This window comes from Elgaria multicarinata, chromosome 3 (genome assembly GCF_023053635.1).
Source record: "Elgaria multicarinata webbii isolate HBS135686 ecotype San Diego chromosome 3, rElgMul1.1.pri, whole genome shotgun sequence".
Classification (NCBI taxonomy): Eukaryota; Metazoa; Chordata; class Lepidosauria; order Squamata; family Anguidae; genus Elgaria; species Elgaria multicarinata.
In genome coordinates, this window is record NC_086173.1 from 55,375,979 (window position 1) to 55,402,277 (window position 26,299).

Sequence of the window (26,299 nt, forward strand, 5' to 3'; positions counted from 1 at the left end):
CCTAAAACCAGGCAAAGAAAGGGCACTTAGTAAGAGAATTCCATAACTAAGGTGCTGCCACAGAAAAGGCTCTGTCCCGTGTCACCACCAACATAACCTCTCTTGGTGGTAGGACATATAACAGAGCCTCTGAACAAGACTGTAAATTATGGGCAGGTATATACAGGAGAAGATAGTCTTTCAGATATCCTAGTCCCAAACAATTTAGGGCCCAGAAACAAATTGGGAACCAGTGTAGTTCGTATAAGACTGATGTTGTAAGATCTAGAATGTGGACCCCAGAGAGCGATCTGGCAGCTGCATTTTACACTAGCTGCAGTTTCTGAACAGTCTCCAAGAGCAGCACCATGTAGAGCCCATTGCAAGGTTCTGATAATATTTTGAAGCCAATCCTTTCTGTAGTTAGCAGACTACAGGCATGGAGGTTGGGGCAATAAAGATTTTAGTAGCTCTTAATCACAGTGCTCTTCCTCAGCTGAGGATGCCCTTTAGGTATAAGGTATAAGGCATAGCAATGGCAGGGACTATTCTTTTAGAGCTCTGTGCTAGTATACACTTCCTTGAAAGCATCTAGCATTTAACACAGTGAAAGAGTCCTGGACCAGAAGAGCGACTTTTGAACTGATCTGGTAAGGTTGCTTCAGTTGTATATTCTACCGGGAAGCTTCACTCAGGTGTGAGCATTAAGTCTTCAAATAGGTGAACCTGACAGTACCATTACCATCACCTGAAACATTATTAGACCAAAATCCTGGTTCTCTGAAATCACTGGCTGCCTGCCTGCCATTCATCCATATAGCCATAGTTAACCATTGTTTCTTTTTATTTATTTTTTACATTTCTATACTGCCCCATAGCTAAAGCTCTCTGGGTGGTTTACATAAGATTAGAACATTAAAAACGATATACAAAATTTAAAAACATAAAATCATACCACAGACAGTATACACAAGAAAAAGGAAAGGAAAGGAACCTCTCATGCAAGCACTGAGTCATTACTGACTCTTGGAGGGACACCAGCTTTCGCTGATGTTTTCTTGGCAGGCCTTATAGTGGGGTGGTTTGCCGTTGCCTTCCCCGGCCGTTATTACCTTTCCCCCAGCTAACTGGGTACTTATTTTACCAACTTTGGGAGGATGGAAGGCTGAGTCGACTTGAGCCGGCTGCCTGAAACCAGCTTCCGCTGGGATCGAACTATAAGCTGTCGACTGAACCTAAAAACAGATCTGGGATTGAATAAGCTCATCACATATTGCTAAATGCCTGGGAAAATAGAAAAATCTTGACCTGGCACCAAAAAGTTAGTCATGTTGACACCAGGCGGGCCTCGTGGGGGAGATCATTCCATAATTGGGGTGGGGGGAGCACCACAGAGAAGGCCCTCTCCCTTGTTGCCATCTTCCAAGCCTCCCTTGGAGTAGGCACCCTGAGAACGACCTCAGATGTTGAGTGTAATATATGGGTAGGTTTGTGTTGGGAGAGGTGTTCTGTCAGGTATTGTCGTCCCGAACCATATAAGGCTTTATACGTTAGAACCAGCACCTTGAATTGGGCTCGGAAACATACAGGCAGCCAATGAAATCGGGCCAGAGTCAGTCTTATACAGTATGTTCGAACCTTCTGGTCCCTGTTATTAGTTTGGCTGCTGCATTTTGCACAAGTTGCAGCTTCTGAACTGTCTTCAAAGGCAGGCCCACGTAGAGTGCAATTTCAGTAATCTAACTTCAGGCTCATCTACACCAAGCAGGATATTCCACTATGAAAGTGGTATGAAAGCGATATACAAAAAGCAGGAGCCACGCTACTGCTTTATAGCAGTATTGAAGTGCACTGACAACTGTTTGGGCCCATGACACATCTACACCAAGCAGGATATAGCACTATGAAAGCAGTATGTGGTATGTGTCAATGGGCCTCAACAGTTGTCAGAGCACTTCAATACCACTATAAAGCAGTAGTGTGGCTCCTGCCTCTCATATACTGTTTTCATACCACTTTCTTAGTGGAATATCCTGCTTGGTGTTGATGAGCCCTTGGAGTTTACCAGAGCATAGACAGACAGGTTATCCCTGTCCAGATAGGGGCGTAGCTGGGCCACCAACCAAAGTTGGTAGAAGGCACTCCGTGCCACCAACACCACCTGAGCCTCAAGTGGCAGAGATGGTTCTAGGAGAACCCCAAGCTATGAACTTGCTTCTTCAGGGGGAGTGTAACCCAATCCACAACAGATTGAACACCCTCCATCTGGTCAGAACCATGCACTAAGAGCATCTCAGTCCTGCCTGGATTGAATTTCAGTTTATTAGCCCTCATCCAGTCCATTGTTGTAGCCAGGCACTGGTTCAGCACATCCACAGGCTCACCTGATGAAGATGAGAAGGAGAGCTGCTTGTCATCAGTGTACTGATGACAATGCACTCCAAAACTCCGGATGACTGCACTCAATGGTTTCATGTAGATGTTGAACAGTATTGGGGGGGGGGAGAAACTAACCCCTGTGAAACCCCATACTGGAGAATCCACGGGGCCGAGCAATGCCCCCCCCCCAAGCACCACCTTCTAGAGCTGACCTGCCAAGTAGGAGCAGAACCACTGCAATGCAGTGCATCCCAGAAGGATACCATGGTTGGTGGTATTGAAAGCCACTGAGACTTTTACAGATTAAAAGTCACTTTGTTACTTTAGGAACATAAAATGTAATTATGTCCAAGTTGGTTTGGCATAAAATTATTACATTTGGTATAGTAAAAGTACAGTGTATTCAAACAATTATTACAAATTGAATTTACTTTTTTAAATTTGTACCTTTTTTTGGTAACAAATGGAGCTAAAAGCTCCTGAACTATTAGGAACACCTGAACTGTAAGTAACCTAGTTGGTTTTGCCAGTTTATGAGGAGCAGGCAAAAAAACAATTTAAAACAACAACAGAAGAAACCATCAGCATTAGTAACAAAGAAAATTATTTATGTCTCCACTAGTCCTCCACAGTGTCAAGCAGACATAAAGCACCCATTCCCATAAAAAGAACAGAAAAAACAGTGGGGTGGTGGAGATTCAATGAACAGGCATGAAATTTAATCAGACTCATTTTCTGAGCTATGGCTATCAGTATCAGTTTCAGTCTCTGCTTCCACGGCAGTGCCCCCTAGAGGCAGAAATGCATCTTTCTCTTGTATTTGAGAGTCGTAGTCTCAATTTGCAACCTAGGACTTGCTTGTCCTTAGTGCACAGAAATTGTAAATAATCTGATACTGTACATAGTTTTTAGAAATCATTTGGAGAAGTAAATATCTGAACACCTTGACTTAAACATTTTATTCATCATGCTAAAATAAAACATCCCATAATCCTTTTTTCTTCTTTTTTTCTTTTCTTTTTTCCATTTCCCCATTTTTTTGGAACAAAACCAAAATACTGCTGGGCTCTTATGACATCCAACCTCTTATTATGAAAAGTAAAACCAGGCATGATTTTATACAGTGCTGGGTCCCAAGTTTTGGGGGCTCCTTGGCTAAGCCACCCTCAGTGGGCCTCCTCCCTTAGAGAGTCTACCTTCCCACTGTCATTGTCTCCAGCTGCTGTTCCTCCTCCTCCTCCTCTTTCTCATCCCTGCTGCCACCTGCTTCCCTGAGAGGCAGAGAGCTAGAGAGCAAGTAGGCAGTGGCGTCTGCTGCTGCTTCTCACCACCACCATTGTCCTTGCAATGGTGAGGAAGAAGAACAACTCCATGGGGTTCTTCTCAGTGGGCTGTAAACTATAGGTGCTTGGACACCAGACAGGGAAGGGGGCACGTAGCACCTGTTTCCCACTACAGTGGAGTTTTCTGGAAGAGATAGGTTCTATCAACATTCTTTAACATTTAAGTCCCTAGAGCATCTCTGGAAATATGTCTATTGAGCAAATAACCTGAACGTTATTCTTTGAGTTCAATATCTTGAGAGTTGTGAATGTAGTTACAGGATTGTTGACTGTCTGGAGTTGCCATTGTTGATTTCAACCATGATTGTGTGTGATCCTTGGTTTCCTTCTTCCGTGTAAACGAGCCAAGGAAAACACATAATTCACACACATGAGGTTAATTAGGCCAGAAATAGAAGACTGCATACAAAATAGTTGTCTGCACAGCTGCTTAACTCAAGCCAACTGCTCCCTCTGCTGGTTTTATCTGAAATGGTCACCTATTCCAATATAATTAGAAGGCCAATTGAGATGTCCATAAATGGTCTCATGAAAGTGTCTGTTAGCACAAATCTGTGGGCAGTGCCACTCTAGATACTCACCTATCCTGCTCAGTATTCACTTTGGGTCACTTGTGCATCATCAGTGTGGCCAATTCAACCTACAGACAAGGGCATCCATCAGCTAATAGGCATGTTTTAGGGATGGATTCCTGCATGGGATGCTTTAGGGTGGATTCCTGCATTGAGCAGGGGGTTGGACTCGATGGCCTTGTAGGCCCCTTCCAACTCTGCTATTCTATGATTCTATGATTCTGTGTTGTATCTCTAGGCCAGTATTCATTTTGCATTTAGGTACAAATAACCTACTATAAAATGCATGTGCCTCTTGTCAAGTCTGAGCGTTGCTTGTATTTAAAATTCAGGTCATGTCTTTTTCAAAGCAGCGACTGTGAAAGGATCAGAGCCCTGATTTCAGCTATGAACTTTCTATGCCCATGCTGTAAGACTTGGGCACCCATGCCGGGGTGCAAAATGTAAAGTGTGAATCAGCTGGTCCTCAGTGTCAGCAACCTGTCAGGCTTGGCTTGTCCCACATCACCTCCTTTACTCTCTGTTCAGCTACAGGACAATTCCTCCTGTGCTAACATCACGTGTTTTGAGGAATGGAGAAGAGAAGCGGCAACGCTCATGTCAAAAACACAGCTTCAGCTGTTGGGTGGTATAAAAAATAAATAAATAAATAAATCCCTAACCTGGGATGCGGGGAGGATGCCTGGAAAAGATGGGATAAGATAGTCATAAACATAAATATACAGTATGGGGGGAAATATGCAAAGTGCTTATAAAATTGCATACATTCTTAAACACAAAAAAATCAAGGCAAATCCAATCCCATTCATACATACAAGACACAAATCTACAGTCGATAAATGAATACAGTTTCATTGCACTGTCGAAAATAGATTCAACACCTGTTCATGAGAGAAATCTTGCTCTGTTGACAAGATGCCAGTCTTGGGACTCATTTTGGAAAAAGTCATATGCAGAACAAGCTTCAATGTTATACTAATAAATAAATGTATGGGAACTCTCATCCAGAATGACGCAAAATGGAAATAGATGGTGCTGAAGCTGAAAAATGCTTTCATGCACCAATCTTCCAGCAGATGCTCAACTATGCCTCTGAGGTCAGAGAATGTTATGGGTAAATCAGAATCACAAATACTACAAGCATCAAGGCAGAAGCTATCAAAGAATGTTTAAGTAAGCAATTGCCAGGAGTGATGTGTTCTGATGTTTCAGTTGCCCTTAAAAACAGAACCACTCCACTAACTCTGGAAGCACCTTCTCTTAGGTTATAAGACTTAGGTGGAGAGGTTTCCTCTCCCTGTTACCTACAAGACTCACGACACAAATTTTAAGAATTACCACTGAACAAAACTAACAAAGTAATCAGAGTATTTTGGAATATATGTGTACCAAATTTTATCTGACTAGCTAGTGGTGGTGATGAGAAGCACTCTTTTCTGAGAACACTATTTAGGTTTTGAACATGCCCTCCATTTTGAGAGGACTATATACAAGATGTCCCATACTCAAGGGCTGCTCATATTCAAGACGTTTTCTGCTACAGAAGGGTAATAATACCCATTCCTAGTCAGAATGTGAGCTGTGGGAGTGGCACCACGAAAGGGAGAGAAAAAAGTGTGGAAGGTTAATTTAAAAATGATGACTGTTGAGGCCAGGCAGGTAGAACAGCCAAGAGGAGAAAGGCAGCTTGAGGTACCTCATTTTTTTTACAAAGGTCGTTAGAGAGCTATAGGCATATGGGACAGTGGGGGGCTGTTCACACAACACACTAACCCACACTCATGGTAACCATGGCCAGATCTACACTACTGCTTTAAAGCGCTTTATAACAGTTTTATAGTGCTTTAAAGCAGTTAAAGCACTTTATAACTGTTATAAAGCACTTTAAAGCAGTAGTGTAGATCCTGCCCACGCGGCATGGCTTGTTAACCACACTGAACAACCTAACAACAAACCATGGGTTCTCAAAGTGCTTGTTCAAGTGCAATAAGCAATACTGCATGGTTAACAAGCCACCCTGTGGGAAATGTCCTGGGTTCAGACAACATGCTAACCCATGGGTCAATAATGGTTCAACAACAACCCACCTGTGTGGGTTAGGATGTTGTGTGAACCCGGCTGGCTAGCCACTGGTTCCTTTTTCTGGTTCCTTTGTTTTTAAATTTAACAATTTCAATTTGCTTTTTTAATCTTTCTTTTACAGTTTATAACTATGTTCACCTCTCTGGAATCTGTGTTTGATAATTGAATGGTATATAAATATTGTAAATAATAATAAAATAATAATAATAATAATAATAATAATAATAATAGTGATGATGATGATGATCTTTCACTACCTTTAAGCCAGTGCTTCTCAAACCATGCTCTGTGTATGTGTAGACCTCTTGAAAATGGTTGGGCACAGTCTATCTAATACATTTTGGTGGAGGGGTTGTTGGGTTTATTTTGGTAAAAATTCAAAGTATGTACATATTAACTCAAATGTTAATAACCATACAAATTATGTGAAAACATATGTAATGTTTGGCAGCTTAGTCTCAGGACTAGTTTAGCAAAGTTACCTTGAACTGGTTAGGAACAAATAAGTAGACTGCACCAGCACCATATTATGAATATCACAGGTACAAGCTGGCCCTTGTCAAAACAACCTTGATCGTCTTCATCAGAAAAAACAAATCAAGTGAAGGGCTGAGCAGAAATATTCTTGGCTGTTCTGCAACCTTTCCACAGATCACTGGAATGGAGTTCAAGGATCACCAGTGTTCCACAGACCACAGTTAGAGAACCTCCAATTTAGGCTATCAAGGGCTTCACATGTCTGCATGCTGAATTCTCCTTCTCTAACTAGAAATAGGAGCGAAAGGAGAAGCACATAGAACATGCAGGAGACAGAGGAGACTTTGAGGGGAGGGAGGAATATGGCCCACCACCACTTCAGTGTGCTCCATTAATTATTATTATTATTATTTATTTATATAGCACCATCAATGTACATGGTGCTGTACAGAGTAAAACAGTAAATAGCAAGACCCTGCCGCATAGGCTTACATTCTAATAAAATCATAATAAAACAATAAGGAGGGGAAGAGAATGCAAACAGGCACAGGGTAGGGTAAACAGGCACTGGGTAGGGTAAAACTAACAGTATAAAGTCAGAACAAAATCAAGTTTTAAAAGCTTTAGGAAAAAGAAAAGTTTTTAGCTGAGCTTTAAAAGCTGCGGTTGAACTTGTAGTTCTCAAATGTTCTGGAAGAGCGTTCCAGGCGTAAGGGGCAGCAGAAGAAAATGGACGAAGTCGAGCAAGGGAAGTAGAGACCCTTGGGCAGGCGAGAAACATGGCATCAGAGGAGCGGAGAGCACGAGTGGGGCAATAGTGTGAGATGAGAGAGGAGAGATAGGAAGGAGCTAGACAGTGAAAAGCTTTGTAGGTCAACAGGAGAAGTTTATATTGGATTCTGAAGTGAATTGGAAGCCAATGAAGAGATTTCAGCAGTGGAGTAACATGGTCAAGCGGTGAGCCAAGAAGATGATCTTAGCAGCAGAGTGGTGAACAGAAACCAACGGACTGATGTGAGAAGAAGGAAGGCCAGTGAGAAGAAGGTTGCAGTAGTCCAACCGAGAAATAACCAATGCATGAACAAGAGTCTTGGCAGAAGAGACAGACAAAAATGAATATAAGGACATTAAGAATATAAGGACAAAAGAAGAGCCCGGCTGGATCAAACCAAGACTATCTAGTCCAGGATTCTGTCCCCATAGTGGCCAAACAGATGCCTGAATCGAAGCAGAACATTAAAGTATTAGCACTCTCCTGACCATGTTTCCCAGCAACTGGTATTCAGAGGTATGCTTCCTCTGATCCTGGAGGTATCATATAGCTATGACTTGCAGCCATGGAGCATCTACTCCTCCATCCCTCTTTAAAGCCATCTAAGTTTGCTTATTGTCACCACTTCTTGCTTGCAGAAGCAGGTTCCGTAGTTTAACCACATATTAGGGGGGAAAAAACTAGTTGTTGACCCAGATGGTTGACCCTGAGTGGGTGGAGTTAGAATGTCTTGGGAGGGGAGAGGAGTGATATATAAGGGAATGACTGAGGGGATTGAGATCTTTTTCAGAGAGATCTTTTCAGGGAGACTTGTTAGATACTCTTAGAGTCTGTAGTGCTCTCTGTGTTTATGGTACATAAGTTCTGGGAAATTTGAGAGTCAGTGTAGAGTGTGGTGTCTTTAGAGTGTGGTGTGCACGTAGTGGATGTATATTAATCAATACTGAGAATAAAGAAAGTTCAAGAGTGATTGTGTGAGAAAAAGGAAAGCGCGTATGTGAATGAGTGACAGGATTGTATGAAAGGTTTCAAAAAGGTTTTTAAATGTTATTTGAAACAAAGCTTATGAACTTTTAAAAATAATTTTTGATTGTTTTGTTTTTAAACTACCACAAAAAGCCCACGTGTCTGTTTGGCATTTATCATCTTAAGTTTACACATATAACACCCACTCTGACAATCATTCACCTAAGCAGATATAACTCACAGCGCATTATTATATATATTAAAATCCATTCTCCATTTTAAACCCCTTTCTCCACGTAGTTTGGAGGAAGGTGGTTTTTATCCCTTGCCTCAGGCGTATCAAGCGGTGGTGCTTGGCTTGAGCAGGGAGTAGCTGCGGCCGGGTCTGGTGTTCAGAGCCTGTGTCACCCCAAACTCCACTGGTTTCCTACTGTATGGTTAGAAAAGAATTGCAGAAATCACCCCTTAGTAACATGCAAATTCCTTATGGTAAAATTGCCATTAACTATGAAAAAACAAAAACAAAAAACCAAGAGCAAACTCAACCCCCCTTATTTGCTACCTTGATCCATATTTAATTATTTGGGCATAGAAACAGTAAGAAACTGTCTTCTTTAGCCTCCAGATAAGCTCAGTGTTACCACCCAACTTCTCCATATTTCTGGGCAGCTACAGGGGGAGTGGGGGAAATGGTAACATTGGGCTTACTACATGGGCAGAGGTTACAGACAACCACTTCTCTGCTCCATATGGTTTTTGGTAATCTGTTTCAGAACTTACAGGTCCAGTGTTGAATAAGACAAAAAATGTTGTTGAATGAGAACTAGGCCTCGAAACTTTAGCCAGTAGATTAATCAACTGAGGCTACAATACTATGTTCACTTACCTAGGAGTAAACACCATTGAAGACAGTAGGACAACCTTAGGACTAGAACTCCCAGCATTCCTAATTATTGGCCATGCTGGTTGGGGCTCATGGGAGTTGACATCTAAAACATCTGGAGGACACCAGATTGGAGAAGGTTGCAGGACATATATAAAAGTGACCATGTATAGGATTGTGCTGCATGAACCAAACTAGATACTACAGATGAGATGTTTAACTGATTAACTGGGCGGGGTGGGGTGGGGATTATCCTGAGAAGAGTAGGGCTATTGAAATCAGTAAGACTTAAGTTAGTCCTGAGTACTTAAGTCCTATTGATTTCAGTGGTACTACTACAAGTAGGTCCAAGTCTGGATCCAACCCAATGGGGCAGCTGGTTAAAGGCAAACATTAAATGGATATTTCAATTTCTGGGCATGTTAGTGTATTAGTGCAATGAACACAACCTGTTAAAAAGATGGGCCTTTCTTCTAGCAATGAATGGTGTTTTTATTATTATTAAATTTGTGGAATGGCTTGCCGGGAGAGATTCGTCAACTTACCAGTCTTCCAGAATTTAAGAAAGCCATAAAGACTGTTCTCTTCCGGCAGGCCTACCCAGCTGAATTTTAAGATGCCTTTTTTTAATGGTGTGCTGCTTTTAATGATACACTGGTTTTAAATGTTTGAATTAGTTTTATGTACTTTATGGTGTTTGTATTTGTGTTGTACCCCACCTCGACCCAGAGGGAGAGGCGGGTAACAAATTATTATTATTATAATTATTATTATTATTTTATAGATTTTCATACTTCCTTCAAAATAGGGAGGCTCCAGGTTTTGGGGCTCTCAGGCACTATGCCCACAAAGGAGATTCCACGCCTGCTCCTCCTATTCCCTTCAATGGCTCATCTTTGTGTCCATACATGGATTTGAATCTATTCACTCAATAAGTGATTAATCAACTAATATTTTGTAAATTAATGGGCAGCCCTGGTTTGGAGATGTGCAGATTTCATTAAATCAGTTCTGTTTGTATTTTGTGGATTTCTCAGGCATCTTTCACTCCATCAGAACTGGATTTTTTATGAACAAGAATTTTGTTCCATTTGCACTAATGTGCATTGGTGCAAGTGCAAATTTGTGCACCCCCCCCCCGCCCCCGGTAAAAACCAGTCTGCAACTCTGGAATCCGTGTGAGTTAGAAAAACCCTGTCCACTGCAGAATCCGCAGGTCGGATTCATATACAACTGAACTCATTTAAATCTGTTGTGGATTTCTCTCATAACCCTACCCTGGTTAAGATACAATCTTAGCCATGTCATGTAGACAGATTATACATAATTCATCATTTAAACCTGCAATCTTTTAAAGTATGAGTTGCTTGTTACAAGTTCAGCTCATTCATTCCTCTCTGAGTCATTAATAATTCCCTTTCTTAAAATGGGGAATTAAGGCAGACGTAATATGACCTGTCCCTTCCTACCTCATTGTCAGGGCTGGCATGCAGATGTTGGGGAGGGGAAGAGCAGCAGCAAGTTGTTGGAGAACTAGGGTGACCATAGGGAAAGGAGGACAGGGCTCCTGTATCTTTAACAGTGGTATAGAAAAGGAGATTTCAGCAGGTGTCATTTGTATGCATGCAGCACTTGGTGAAATTCCCACTTCACAACAGGTAAAGCTGCAGGAGCCCTGCCCTCTTCACCAATTACAAGAGGTGAGGGCTCCTGCAGCTTTACCTGTTGTGGTGAAGAGGGAATTTCACCAAGTGCTGCATGCATACAAATGACACCTGCTAAAATTCCCTTTTCTAAACAACAGTTAAAGATACAGGAGTCCTGTCCTCCTTTTCATATGGTCACTCTAGAACAGAAAGGTGGCCTGTACTGCCTCCCCACCTCCCCCCAACACACACAACTATCCTGCTGCCTTCAGGTGTGGGTGTTGCTGTCCAGACACCAGTGTTAAATTTGGTTCATAGAATCATAGTAGAGTTGGAAGGGGCCTAAGGCCATCGAGTCCAACCCCCTGCTTAATGCAGGAATACACCTTAAAGCATACCTGACAGATGGTTGTCAGGCCTCTTCAAGTGTGAGAGCCCACCACCTCCCTAGGTGACTGGTTCCATTGTCGTACTGCTCTAACAGTCAGGAAGTTTTTCCTGATGTCCAACCAGAATCTGGCTTGGTATAACTTGAGCCCATTATTCAGTGTCCTGCACTCTGGGAGGATCAAGAAGAGATCCTGGCCCTCCTCTGTGTGACAACCTTTTAAGTATTTGAAGAGTGCTATCATGTCTCCCCTCAATCTTCTTTTCTCCAGGCTAAACATGCCCAGTTCTTTCAGTCTCTCCTCATAGGGCTTTATTTCCAGACCCCTGATCATCCTCGTTCCCTTGGCTCCTGGGTGTGAATTGGGTGAGGAGGCATTTTGGCCTTTGCCAGAGGCAGCAAAATATCCTGGGCTAACCCTAAGTACTTATTAACAGAAAGTAAAAGAAATCTTTCAGCCTCCTACATTTAATATATTCAAATATAATCATGAGACAGTGAATGCTACAAGTCATTTCATTCCAATCCACTTGATAATAAAACATAAAAGGATGTAAATAGAAAATAGAAAATGTACATTCTATTGTGCTTGTAGTGGTGAAGCCTAGGACACTGATTGGCTGATGTGGGTGTGGGAGCATTTTGTGAACCGCCCAGAGAGCTTCAGCTATTGGGCGGTATAGAAATGAAATAAATAAATAAATAAATAAAATGTTCAGAATATTCCAGTCGGCCAGTGAACTAAGCCATCACAGTATTTCTCCATCCAGTTTCTCTGCAAGAAGGAAAAGAGGTATTGTTGGCTGAGATTAAAATCTCACACAGCCTCTAGGACCCCTAGCATTTGGGAGCAGGAAGAAGCTATAAAAGGGAGGGAAACTAAAGGCTATGTAGTAGAGAGAACAAGTGACTGAGACACAGGAAGCTGAGGGTAAGGAGGCTTGAGGAAAAGGGCAATTTTATATATTGAAATTAAGCTGCCGATTCTTGATGTGCATGTTTCTAGTATAAATAATAATTCGGTTTCACTTTCAGGACTGTTTAGGATACTCTGTGATGAGGTATAGCCCTGAAATTTGGTATTTATGTAGCCCAAGGAGATCTGTGTATTTTCAGGCCATCTAGAAAGTTGAGGTGCGCGCACACACACAGGCAAAGACACTTCATAATAAAAAAGGGGGCAGTTTTGCACCTAACAGCCTGACCTACCTGGGATATTAGGTTAATTTAATAAAGGTCATTCCAACACAGAACAAGCAGAGCCACAGTTGAGACAGATTGATGGGGTGAGAGCATTCTGGTGTCTCTTCAGGCTTTGGTTTGAGGGAAGAGGGACACTTCAAGTAGTAGGCAAAAAATAGATCTATGCTTGCAGAAGACAAACCGAGCTTCATTTACTATCATTATATCACAAAAGACACTCACTGTCTAACTCATGGAAGTAAAAAAAGTAATTAGGAACTTCCCCACAATCTAGCAATACATCCCAAAATCTGTTTACTGGGGTGGGGGGTGGGGGAAACGACTCAAAATGGGACATATCTTGACTCTAAGCTTAACAACTCTTACTCCACTACAGATCAGCTACTAACCACATATTAGTTACTTAAAAAGCTTACATTGCGTTGTGGCGGTGATCTGTAGTTTTACTTTATATGGTAAACCTAGGATTGTAATGCCTCCTGCTTTATTGCATTGAATTTAGCTTCCCAGCTAACCAGAGACCACAGGCTGCCACTTCAACATGTTGATACAAGCTTGCCATGCCACAGCCCTAAGTAGTGACCACTGCTTAGCACTCATCTGTGCGCACCCGATGCCCATTTTAAATGAGATGCCCAAAATGTGCAAATTACCTGTGCAGGATTCTATGCAGCTTGGAGTCATATTTAAAAGACTTTGAAGCCACGTATGAGCCCCTGTATGAGCAGCATTTGGATGCCAGCAACAGCTTCGCATCGATCATTGCTGTGATCCATGTGGGGTCATAATTCAGTGGCAGAGCACCTGCTTTGCGTGCAGAAGGTCCCAAGTTTGATCTACATGTACAGGTAAGGCAGGAAAACCTTCTGCCTGAAATCTTAAGGCGAACCGCTGCCAACCGCTGTCAATAATAAAGGCAAGAAGATAGAACAAGGATCTGACTCAGTATAAGGCTACGCTGGGAACTAAGAGGGAGCATCAATTTTAGAGAAGGGGCATAGCTCAGTGGTAGAGCGCATGCTTTGCAAGCAGAGATCCCAGGTTCAAGCCTTGGAATCTTGAGGTAGGGCTGCAAAAACTGCCTGAAACGAGGGATAGCTGCTGCCAGTCAGTGTCAAGAATACTGGGCTAGATGGACCAAGGATCTGACACAGTATATGGCAGCTTCCTGTGTACCTCCATGGATTAAGAACACTTTAAATGTGACAGTAGCTTGCATGCAATCCAGCATAGGTGTGGTTTTTTTTTTTTTAAAGAATCATAGCATCTTATTTAAATTCAGCCTCCATTACCTCCTAACCTTTATTATTTATTTAAGATGATTGTATAGCACGCTTCAGGCAAAGCTCACAAAGCAGTTTCGGTAAAAATATTGAACCAATAAACATCAATAAAATGATATAATAAAACAGCAAAGGGAAGCTATAAAGGGGGGAACCTTGGGAGAGCTAAATCCATCCTATGCTCAGGCCAAGATAATTCTTGAGTAGCCCTGTGGTGGTATTTGGGGGAGAGGAGGCCACCTCAGCTAGAACAATGGGTATTGGCTGGTGGATAGCTTACCAGGCTTCAAAAGTGCCCCAAAATCTAAGTAACATTTTAGCTCAGAAGTCAATTGTTAGGTTAATGAGCTTCTTTTATATTGTGGTTAAAGGATCTCAGTATATTGGATATGGTATAAATGGCCTTTGATAAAAGTCGAAAGCAACACTAATAGCACGTAACTGAAAATGTGAAACATGCCATATATAAAAACAGCAAGTGCCTGGGTGTTTGCACATTCTCCTCCTCTGACTAAGGCAACTTGTGGTCCTCCAGATGTTTTGACAACTCCTGTGAGCCAGTGGTGAGCAATGATGAAAGTTTTAGGCCAAAATATCTAAGGAAAAACCTTCCCTTTCTTATTTAGTATGGTGGGTATTCGTTTCTAATCTAAAGGTAACTCATTCAAGGCAACAAGGGAGAGGGCCTTTTTAGTGGTGGCACGGCAATTATGGGATATTTCCCCAACGAGGCTCGCCTGGCACCAACATTGTTATCTTTTCGGCACCAGGTTAAGACTTTTCTCTTCTCCCAGGCAGTTAACAACATAAGCTGAGGTTTTTTTTTAACTGACCCCAAAATAGTTGTTTTAAATGATATTGCTGTTTTTATGCTTTTAAATTTTTGTATATTTGTTTTTAAATTTTGTACACTGCCCAGAGAGCTTGGGTTATGAGGTTAATAATAATAATAATGAGGTGGCATATAAATGTAATAAATAAATAAATTCTAAACTAATTCTGTTGCCCTAAAAGAAAGTGTCTCTTCACAAATCACCTTCTCCATCATTCATATTATGCTTGCTATTGTGGAAAGTAGAATGTGAAATGGGCTGTACAGAACACACAGAAGAATATCTCAAAAAGCATGCTAATCCTATTTGCACAGTTGGTAACATGGAATAAAAAAGCAGGCATACCATCCTTTTAGTGCTAAATCAAGATACTGCCTGGTCCACACAAGACAACGCAGGGATTTTAAAAAAACAACTGGGTGGTTGTGAATATGACCGTGTGCTGGTGCACTGTCAGCTTGGGAGTGGCTGAGTTCCAACTCTGGCTTGTCTCTCCCCCAAAATACCTGAGTTCCTGGTTTGCACATCATGCTAAACAACCAAAGGGGGTTGTTCAGCCACTTCTGCTTGCATGCACCGACATGCTTGCTAGTTCCTGATAATCAAGTTTAAAAACAACACGTGTGTTGTTGTGACATGCAAACTGGGTCAATAAGTATAGCCAATCTGACTTTATTATTTATTACATTTACATCCCGCCTTTTTTCCTCCAAGGAACCCAAGGCAGCATACATCCTCCTCTCCATTTTATCCTCACAACCCTGTGAGGCAGGTTGGGCTGAGAGTCTGCGACTGGCCTAAAGTCACCCAGTGGGTTTCCATGGCTGAGTGGGGACTAGAACCCGGATCTCCCGACTCCCAGTCCAACACTCTAGCCACTATACCACACTCTTAATTAGCTGAGAGTTAAAAAAAATGGCTTGAGGATGATAATCCAGGGCTCTTTTCATCACATTTTTCTCAGTTCTATGAGGCTTTATGTGAAAACTTGCGTATCCAAATGAACTTATTCACAAATTTGCAGAGGTTGTGGGAAAGTGCCACAGAGAATTGCTGACTGAACTTTCTATCTGAAGGAAGAGAAACTCCTACCTATTATTGAGCTACACAGATATTAGGAAGCCACTTTTAGTTAAATAGATCTATGGTCTTTTACACAATTGTGGCTAAGGGAACATTCTTAGCACTTCACAATCAAAGCCATTTGCTCTTTGTGAAAGTTCCTATTGAAAGCATCACTTTAGAGGTGAGTAATTCTGAATATGATAAAAAGGGATGGGGGTTAAGGCAAGAATGCTCTTATAAGAACTTCAGTGTAAAGAAAAGAAAATTCAAGAAGATGTTTGTTTACTTAAAAGAATTCTCATAAACCTGAATATTGTTTTGTGGCGATTTTCAACTTGAATCTTCTCAATTCTGTATATGGAAATCTGTGTTCAAGAAGTGCAATAATACTGGAACAAAACAAATGGTGGGCTGGAAGCATTAAAAATGGTGTTTGTTTGCTGGGCGTTTCCACCAAATTCTAACTCTACTCCATCCAATTTCAATGGTGATAAAGGCTCTTCCACAGTATGGTAAAAGGCAAAACAAAAAACAAAACAGAAACACAGAATTTTAACCAAAACCAAAACCAAACACCCCCGGTTAGTTTTGCATATAAAATCCATTCCTATCTTAACATTTATGTCAAAAGATTAAGAGGGTAGCTATTAAACACAAGTAGCAAGAGCAGGCAAATGCAAGCAGCAAGTCTACAATCTATAACTGGAATATATAACATAAATTAAAGCATACACGCATAGAGGGTGAAATTTTAATTGCTTCAGATATTTGCTGGTTGCACATTTAACATGTAATGAATGTGGCAAGCCTTAAAAATGCCCTCCACAAAAACTGTGATCAAAGCTCGGAGGTTATCTGTTAACAGTCATCTCTGTACACAAGAAAAATACACATGCCTTCTTTAACAGCCAAGAAAAACTGCAGTTTATTAAGTTTCAAAGAATCTTCGTACTCTTGAAAGCAACTTCTGGTGCATGTTTTTTTTAACAATCACATTCTATGAGGAGAAATAACATTAAAAGCCACAAACTTTTTTTTTATCTTTTCATCTCAGAGTTACAGACATCTTGAATTCAAAATGAAAGGCAAAAAATAAAATTTTAAAAATCAACATTTCTTTTTTCATTTTTTTTAAATGTCCATCCCCAATTTTAAATGATCGGGAGTTCTTTTTCTACAACTCATTACTAAACTTTAGCATGGAAAACTGTATTGACTATTTCAATCCGCACATAGGCACATATGTATTTTATATATAAATATAATGTTTGTGTGTGTGTGTGTGTGTATGTGTGTTAAGAGATATATATATACACAATACATATGTAGAGTGCGTGTAATGAGAATGAGATGCAATCACTCTGAGAAAAGGGTATTCAGCTAAATACACTACGAAAACTTGAGAAAACACAAGTCTGGAACCCAATCTGTGCATAGTTCATGATCCTCTAGAAAACCAGCTTTTGTTGATTTGCAATCTTGCAGGACCCTTTTTAATTGGACAAAACCATTAAAAAGCTAATCTTTAACAAAACAAAACAAAATGTAATGCACAAGTTTCCTGATCCAAGCAGGCAGGGAGCACAATGTTCATATAATTTTTAAAAACATACTCAAAGGGTATGTTATTCCATTGTCTTTCTTCCTTTCAAAACAATCAAAAACATTGATCATTTTTAAACATAAAGCAATTTTTTTTTTAATATATAAAGCACTCTTCAAACATCTATTTCTTTTGAGTCCATTATTTGGTAAATATGTAACTGCTACACATTAGATTAGGTATTTTTCTTCTTCTCTTACTGTCTTTTTTATTTTTATTTTTTTCATTTTGTTTTTTAATAATATCTTCAGTGCTAGGAGTTGGGTTTAAAAAATACATGAAATGGTGTGGAGTTGCTCCTCGGGAAACCCGGCTTTCCTGAGACATCTTCCACCATGTGCAAGATAGTGATCACAATATTTTTCGCCACTCTTGACGAAGAGGAAAACAACAACAAAAAAAAGAGTACACAGCAATGGCCAAAGAAAAGGATAAACAACAACAACAACAACAATAATAACAACAACAAACACTGTTCAATCCCAGAGCTCTGAAGTAGCATATCTTCATTCTGAAAATAGGTTTCTTTAGGATGGAAGTCTTATTTTTTTTTCTTTTTTTCAATTCCTTTTTTTTATTTTAAAGTTTGAAGGAGGAAAAAAAAAGGTCTGTAAACAGGTGGGAGCTGAAACCGTAGGCTCCTCCAAAAGCAGTCAAAACCTATGTCCAAGTGCTTGTTTCCGTTCCGGCTTGCAGGGAACTATCCACTCTTTACAAGTATTTATGGCCACAGTTCAACAAGAGTTTTTTTTTCCTTTTTTTTTTTTTTTTTTTTTTTAAATCTTTATATTCCGAATGGGGGGAAAATGGTGCAATACTCCGGTAATTATTTCCTTGCATTAGTCCACAATAAAAAGCTGCTAAAGGTAGATATACATATTATTCTCCAGAGATACACACTGTAAGTTTTTAAAATGCGGTAAGAGTCCTTGAGTAAACATTTACACGTGAATTGTCTCGCCAGCCCCTCCTATCAGTTTTTTTTTTTCAATTTTATTTTTTAAAAAAACAAGTAGGATTAGCTACAAGAAGGGCTGCGGACACTCAGTGCAAAGTTAGAAGCTAATAACAATTAAACGTTTGACCAATGAGCAAATCAAAAGCATATACTGAGAAGGAAAAAAGAAAAAGAAAAAAGTCACACAATTCGTTAAGTTGTACAACTGGTGCACACGCACACATCCATACGCTCACACATCGATCCATCTTTTCCCCAATGCATACATATAAGAAAGAACTGAACACGAAAAAAAATATATTCCTAGAGCCTGTTCATTTGTTTTCTGATGCCAACCTGGAAGTGTAATAATAGAAAGTGTTCACATTTTGTTATTGGCCTGCTGGATTCAAGTATAGTTGCATGTTTGATATGTTTCTTTTTAGAAAAAAACAAAAAACCAACCTTTTTACCATTTTGGGGGGGAATTAAAAAAAGAAAAGAACAATGACACAAAAAGTAATGAAACAAGTGTAATGTGCATAGGCAAGACCCACGGGAGCAGTGGACATGGATATTCCACCCCACCTCTCAATCCAAGTCGTACAGCTGAGGGGCGTAAGATTTGTTCCCCATTGCTGCTGATGGGCTGGTCGGATGCCACCCCCTACTGATTACTGGATCCGCCTCTGGTAATGTGCATAATTATCACAGGCTCATTTTAAATAGGCTTTCTCACATTCCCCCCTTCATCCCTCCCCCACTCCCAAAGTTGATAAAATAACCCTTTCCAGCCCAAATTCTGAAAAGTGCCCTTCATGATAGAACTAGTCTAAGCAGCTTTTATACGTCTTTAAAAACACCATACAAACATAAAAACAAAATTAAAAAGCCATTGGAAAAAAAAACCCACATAAAACCTATCATTAGCACGTGACACTGACCAAAGGGAGCCCATACTGTTGCACTAACAGTTCACAAGGACTTCAGCGGAGTTTCATAGTCGATATTGGACAGAGGTACTAAAAAAGGGCTGCCAGTCTGATCTATTAAAGCTGGATTCTTCGCGATGCCCTGGACTGGAAAGGGTTACCATTATTTTTTCTTTAGTGCTGATGATTGTTACTTCCATTTGTTTCTCTGGTGTCCTAGATGGACTCCCCACTGAGAAGGTCACCTGGGAGCAGAGTATTCAAAGGCGTTGGGCTTCCGATAACCCTGCCGTCATCGGCGCTGGGTGGACCCCAAAGGCTGCTCGAGTACTGAGGGACCCCGCCCCAGAGCAGATCGCTGCTCCCTTTCCCACCTAGGCAGGGGGTATTCCAGTGGCCTGCATCGTTGCGCACCATTCCATGGGAGCTGCTTGTGGAGCCCAAGCGGGTCTGAGTGGTTCCAGTGTTGGACTGCCAACTGGAGGTGGGGGGCAGTGGCTGGCCTTGTGCTAAAAAACGGTTCACTTCCTCTTCTCCAGCGAACTCGGCCAAGATGGTAGTGTTCCCCAAAACGCACCTGCAAACAGAGGGAAAGACACAGGGGATGCTTAAAGGGAAATCACTGAAACACATGCGTCAGCGGGGTCAGAAAGGAAGATTTTTCTACATCTGTCTCCATATCCAGGAGTAAATGGATATAATGCTATGAATATCTAACAAATGAATACTTTCTCTTTCTATTTTAACTACCTACATGCTTCTCCAAATAACTGTCACCCAGCAAACAGAACGTTAAATTTAGATTGGAGATAATAGATCATAAGCTCACTGAACCAAAAAGATCTTCAGATGCAGGGATCACATGGTAGACATACATTTATTTTCTAGGATTTATTCTGATTCCAATATATAGGCTTCTGTAAGTTCAGAATATTTTTAATATTTTTAATTCAATAGCCTTTTGTAATACTTATGGCTGCTTGCTCAAATCCTAATACATTCTAGCACTTATACTACCAAAGAAGGAATTTGTTTTATCTGAGGAAGTGTTTTCCTTTGCAAATCCTATATGATAATATTCCACATGTCTGCAAGTATGAGTCTGTCCAGCTTCTTCACTTGAACTGCATTGCCAGTGTGGACCAGAGAGATAAGAACATGAGAAGTGCCATGCTGGATCAGACCAAGGGTCCATCTAGTCCAGCACTCTGTTCACACAGTGGCCAACCAGCCATCGGCCAGGGATGAACAAGCAGGACATGGTGCAACAGCACCCTCCCGCCCATGTTCCCCAGCAACTGGTGCATACAGACTTACTGCCTTGAATACTGGAGACAGCACACAACCATCAGGGCTAGTAGCCATTGATAGCCTTTGCCTCCAGGAATTTATCCAACCCCCTTTTAAAGCCATCCAAATTGGTGGCCATCACTCCATCCTTTGGTAGTGAGTTTCATAATTTAACTATGCGCTGTGTGAAGAGGTAATACCTTCGCAAATACCACATGAGAAAGAGGGAAAGGTACTGGACAGTGTTTGAGAAACCTGCAACCTTTCAACTGAAAGAGAATCTCCAAATATCCTTCCCCACTAGGAGCTGTACTGGGGAATAGCACTGTTTTCACCTGCTTTAGGGAGACATTGGTGCCCTCGTGATATCAGCAATGGTTATGCCAATGCTCACCATCATGCACTCCTATTAACTGGCCTAGCAACTAAAATACCTCACGCTAAGCAAAGGATGAGACTACCATACTTAAAACTTACACTATGTGGGCCTACAGAGATAGATAATATTCAGCACAACAACTTCTAGAAACCTAATTTTGCAGCAGTGCAAAACTTGGAGAAGCAGTGACAGAGATGAGGAGCAAAAGCTAGCGCAAAGGAGGAAGCAAGAACCAAACAAAAGCAAGGGAAAACAAAATCCGTTGGGAAGGGAAGTTGGGGGTTGGGATTTATGCACTCATTCACAGCTAGTGTATTTTTAGGGTCTCATCTCTATTCACATAACTGCCATCTAGTCAGCATCTCACTAATCATAATATGAGTCGATAGAGATCTCAATTAATTGTTGATTAACTCTTAATTACTACTTCTGGCCTTAGATAATGAAAGAACACAGAAATGTCCAAAAGGTGGGGAATGATCTTCCACCATTCTCAGTGCTCTTCCCCACCGTGGTCCAACATACATACATTCATTTATTTATTATTTATTTACAATATTTATATCCGGCTCCCCATTCAGAATTTCGAAGCGGTGGACAAAATAAAATAGAATAAAACCAGAATAAAAACACATTCAAAGTACATTTTAAAAGAAAGTGCAAAACAAACCGCGACTGATCAATAAGGGGAAGCTTCCTGGAACAACAACGTTTTCAGGAGGCACCGGAAGGAATACAAAGTTGGCGCCTGCCTGACATTCACACTACATTTAGGAATGTAGTGTGAATGAGTGCAAAGATTAAAATGCCAAACCTAATTTTACTGGCTTTGAATCAAAGTTGCAGAGTTTTCTGGGCTTGTGAAAGTGATAGAAAGGATATCTCAATCCTAACAGAAACGAATCTACTTCTTTATGGATTTGCCAGTTCCTATAGGCATACCCTATATTATAAAGGTGACTTTTCTGTTACTGCCCTGCTTCTCTGTATTTCATAGCTATTTTTTCATTACTCAGGTCTCCTATTTCTGTCCTTAAGCAAACATTATAGGCCCAGAAAACTGAGACAGTCCATACTTGAACCACAGAAAATACTGAACAAATTGCATACATATGCAGAGACTTCTGGGCCTTCGCCGCTTCTTCCTTAGAACTGTAACGGACCACAGCATTCCCTTGAGTCAGGTTCAGGTGGAATGTAATAAGAGGACCATGCTGCAAGCATAGAGTACGCAGTGTGGAGCCATCAATCTAATTGGAGAAGGAGGGAAAAGAAACACAGATTGATTTATTCTTTTTTTTTTCTGGTGCCTCTCATTACTACCCTCATTAATGGTGGACAATCATTTAACAAGAAAGTCAAAACAGTATTCTCAGAAAATATAAAAAAGCTCCTTAGATTTTGCAAGAACAGCATATTCTGTAGCGTCCACCCTTTACTAAAAGTCTACTGTACTCATGTATATTCTCTCTGGAGATTTAGTGTATTGGGGAATCCCATACCTGTTTCTTCCTCTCTCTGGGTTGTATCCAATATTAGTCCTACTTAGAGCAGAAACACTGAAATTAATGAGACTTAAGTTAGACTAACATTGGATACAAACCTCTGCTTGTTCCCTTGTATTAGCACAGCCACAATCAAGTTATTTCTGTAAGCCTCTATATCAAAGGTTTTGAGTGCATTTTTATTAAGCTTGAAAACTTGAATTGGTAGGATTATTTAATTATCTCATTACACTGAAGAGAAGTAACTAAAGACTTGTCTAAATAAAGTATTTGACCTGGTTGCAAACATTATGTATCTCTGGAGTCAGGTAATTTGTTTTAGATGATTTTCTGGAGTGAATAACTTCTCTGTTAGTTGGCTTTGCTAGACTTATCTCCACTAAACGCTCATATTATAATACTGTAATATTCAAGCAGCTAACCTTTCATTAGGGTGTTCATGTTCACCTCACTATACTCATCTGCTGTTTCTTCTGTTAGCCCCCATCAATCATACAAGATGTAACACCTGAAGAGGAAAGTCATGCATCTCCCCCATGGGCAGGTTAGTGTGATATACCCACTTCTGGTAGGCCAGGTATTTCACTAACAGAGAGAGCTGTCAATTTCCTCTTCAGATATTATAATACTGAATAGTGGATGTGTGAATGTCTCATGTACCTGCTCTTACTGCTTCCACATACTATCCAAAGCCATGAGGGGAGTGGGAGAGGGCTTTCTGTAACATGCATGCCACTAGCCATACCACTAAAAGATGATCTTGTGGTTCAGACACTGTGACTGAGCATGTGTATCCAGCCCTGAGCTCTCTTACATGAGTTGGTTGATGGATCCACCTTTTTTGAGCTAAAAAAAAAATCAGTCACTGTTCAAGAGAGTTTGTGTTCATTGCTGCCTATACCATGTGTTTTATGCTTGGTTGAAGGATTCAGCCAGAAAGTGAACAGGTTAAGAGATATTTTATATTATATCAGGACTAAATAAAAATATAGCATCTCTCAAAAATGAGGACTTGAATCTAATTCTAGATACTGTACTGCTTGAGTGTCGGTCTTGTAAATAGTAAGCAAAATGTCAAATGAGCCAGTCCTAAAACTTGCTACACCAGCAAATATGTGCTTACAATAAGATGCTCCAATGGCTGTGTTAGTGTTGTGTCATAAAACATGTTGAGGGCTGCAGGCAGACACACAGCAGAAGGTCCTAGAAGCAGGGTACCAGGTGTTCTCCCCCTGATATCCCAGTTGGTCCACAGCTCTTTGCTCAATTTAACCAATGCTTTGCTTACCTGGGGTGTGAGGTTACGGAGAACCAGCCAGCTACTTGTTCTTCCTGAGCTGTCAGTACTCCAGGCTGAGCCTATACCACAAAGAAAGGAAAAATAAGGGAGAGCTCAACCCAACCAACTGAATGATGGCTTTATAACACGCAAGACACAAACATGAGGAACACAGCTGCTATAGGGATTTCTAAGAAAAATGTTGGTCGATTTCCCCCCCCCCCCCTCAATCCACTGAACTAACAAATGCATGCTAGTCTTTCTTCCTTGGTAGCTGTTTTGAAAGTGTAGTGCAGAACAGATACCCAAAACATTCTCATGGATCTGATGATGGACTTTAGTCTGGGATGGGCAGAAATTTTTAATTGTTCAGTCACAGGTTCCCCATCCCCACATTTGTTTTACAAAATAACCAGATCTTGGTTTTGAAGATTTAAGTTCAACGTTGGAATACTCATAAGGAAAATCCAAAAGGACTTCTAATTTGCTGTTTCCAGATCACATTATTTTGAGATATGCTGAATTAAGGCCACCAGAATGTGGTTCCTGAGAGCAGAATGCCACGTAAGGCACAGAGTGAATCCAATGGATTAGTATATGTCTCTCAGCTGCGATCCAGACATGCCACACATGTGGTTTTTATGCTATCAACACCCAACATATGTCAGCAAATCCACAGTGGATTTCCAGCTCGTTATTTCCCCCACTTAATGCAGCATTATACTGCTGCTTTTTGTTTTGTGCTGCTCCACAAATTAAAATGTTAGAAGAAAGTCTTATTAGAAGGCCAAGCAAACCATTCTGTTTTCGGCATTTGCTTGATTCTATAATGACGAACTGCACTGCTTCAACATTTGCATAGCAGCATTTACAAAAAGTCACATGATTTCTAAATTAAAGTCGATTACTCTACCCAAGCTGCAGTTTGAATGCTTGTTACTTGTCCACTAGGTGGAGCTCATAAAAAAAACCTAAAGATAACTATATTTTAAAAATGGGCGATCAGAGCAGCTCAGTCCCACACGTACTGGTAAAACAATAAATATAGCAGCTTTCATATTTTGAAGGAGACACTGAATTTTATAAAGATAAATGAAGAATCTGCTTGTCTGAAATAGTGTATAGTATGCAAAATGAGGGCAGCCAAAGAAATGGATAATAAAGCCAGGGAGTTCACATACTTGGAAATAGTGTAATGACGGAGTTCCCCCCTCCCGCCCCCTCACCTGATGTTCGTGAGAAGTCCTTTTAAAATTGAATCCAAGTCTATGGAGCTCTTGCCTGACCCCAGTCATAACTGGAGCTGGGAAGGAGGGCATGGGCAGCAGCTTGGGCAATCGTGGCCCCACTAGGGAAGTGCGGCTGGGGTTTCCACCGCTCTTGCCAAGCAGCTCGCTGGAACGCCAGATGACATGATAAGCCACAATGCTTAAAATAAACCTCGCTGCAGACCCTGGCTTATCAGAGGAGCTTATTTTGGTAAAATAAGCCACTGTGGTTGGGGGGAAATGGGTGCATATAATACAATAACATTTGTGGCTTAACGTATCATGCGAAACCAGTCTTTTTGCACACCCCTTCTTGACAGGACCCCCTTGTGCTTTAAGAGGTAATTCTACTTGGAACATTTTGCTTAGTGTATACAGTACAATTGTACAAGATTTTCTCTACAAACAAAAGGGCTAGAAACTTGAGAGGCAATGCCAGTACGTTGTTTGACCAACTACCCCATTCAACTACTTATAGTGACTTGGCAAATAGCTATCTTCATATATACTAATAGTGAACCCAATTCTCAGAACGCTGGTCTTTATGTTTCCAAAACAGCTCCATCCATGCACAAGAGGGAGTCATCAGCAAGTTTGGGGAACCCCAAAGTTTGCAGAAGTACAAAACAAGTTAGGAAAAATAAAATAAAGCACCCCAGCAGTCCAATGAGGACGAAGCACTCTCAGTGGCTATGGAATACTGACTGAGTGTTGAGAATAAGTGGTGGTGGTGAGAATGGAAAATCAGGTGGCAGAGTGGGATGGAGCACCAAGGAAGTTTTCCAGCACAGGAATAAACCTGCAAATTGATGCATTCTACTGACCCCCTGAGCCGTGAATATTTTCTGCACACAAAGAAGTGATACTAACAGTGAAGTGTTCTACTGCAAGCAAGCAAGCAAGCAAACAAACAAAAACATAGGAGTCAGGAATACCAGAGGAGTAAGAGCTGGTCCAACCCAGTGGGCTGGCACCCCAGGTAGATGATGGCTTGGTGTTTGTTAAGCCTGGAGGTGGTCTTGTAGGAGCAGTAGTGTTTCTGGGTACCTTCCACAGTTCATGGGACAAAGAGGCTTGTGTGTGAGAAATTGGGCCAGAAGACCATGTTGACTTGATGTCTGACAATTTACCTGCAACAGAGAAATGCAATTCATGTATTTGTTAGAACACTTTATATGGACAATGTTTGATCTCCAGGGCTCTGCTCTCATCTTTACAATAGCATAGTAAACACT

At 40.9% G+C, this 26,299-nt stretch overlaps 1 protein-coding gene across 5 annotated transcripts in view; it reads right to left on the reverse strand.

Annotated features, from left to right (window-relative positions):
* Positions 1-18,914: 18,914 nt before the first annotated feature.
* The window catches only part of TNRC6C (trinucleotide repeat containing adaptor 6C), a 544,733-nt gene continuing 537,348 nt past the window's right edge, over positions 18,915-26,299 (reverse strand). For all 5 annotated transcript variants that reach the window (XM_063120370.1, XM_063120371.1, XM_063120369.1 and 2 more), the window contains 4 exons: positions 26,000-26,194; positions 23,806-23,876; positions 22,123-22,262; positions 18,915-19,920 (listed from right to left, as the gene is read on the reverse strand). In XM_063120370.1, coding sequence (XP_062976440.1) covers positions 19,560-19,920; positions 22,123-22,262; positions 23,806-23,876; positions 26,000-26,194 — 767 coding nt within the window. In that variant the 3' untranslated portion in view covers positions 18,915-19,559. The remainder of the gene's footprint in view (positions 19,921-22,122; positions 22,263-23,805; positions 23,877-25,999; positions 26,195-26,299) is intronic.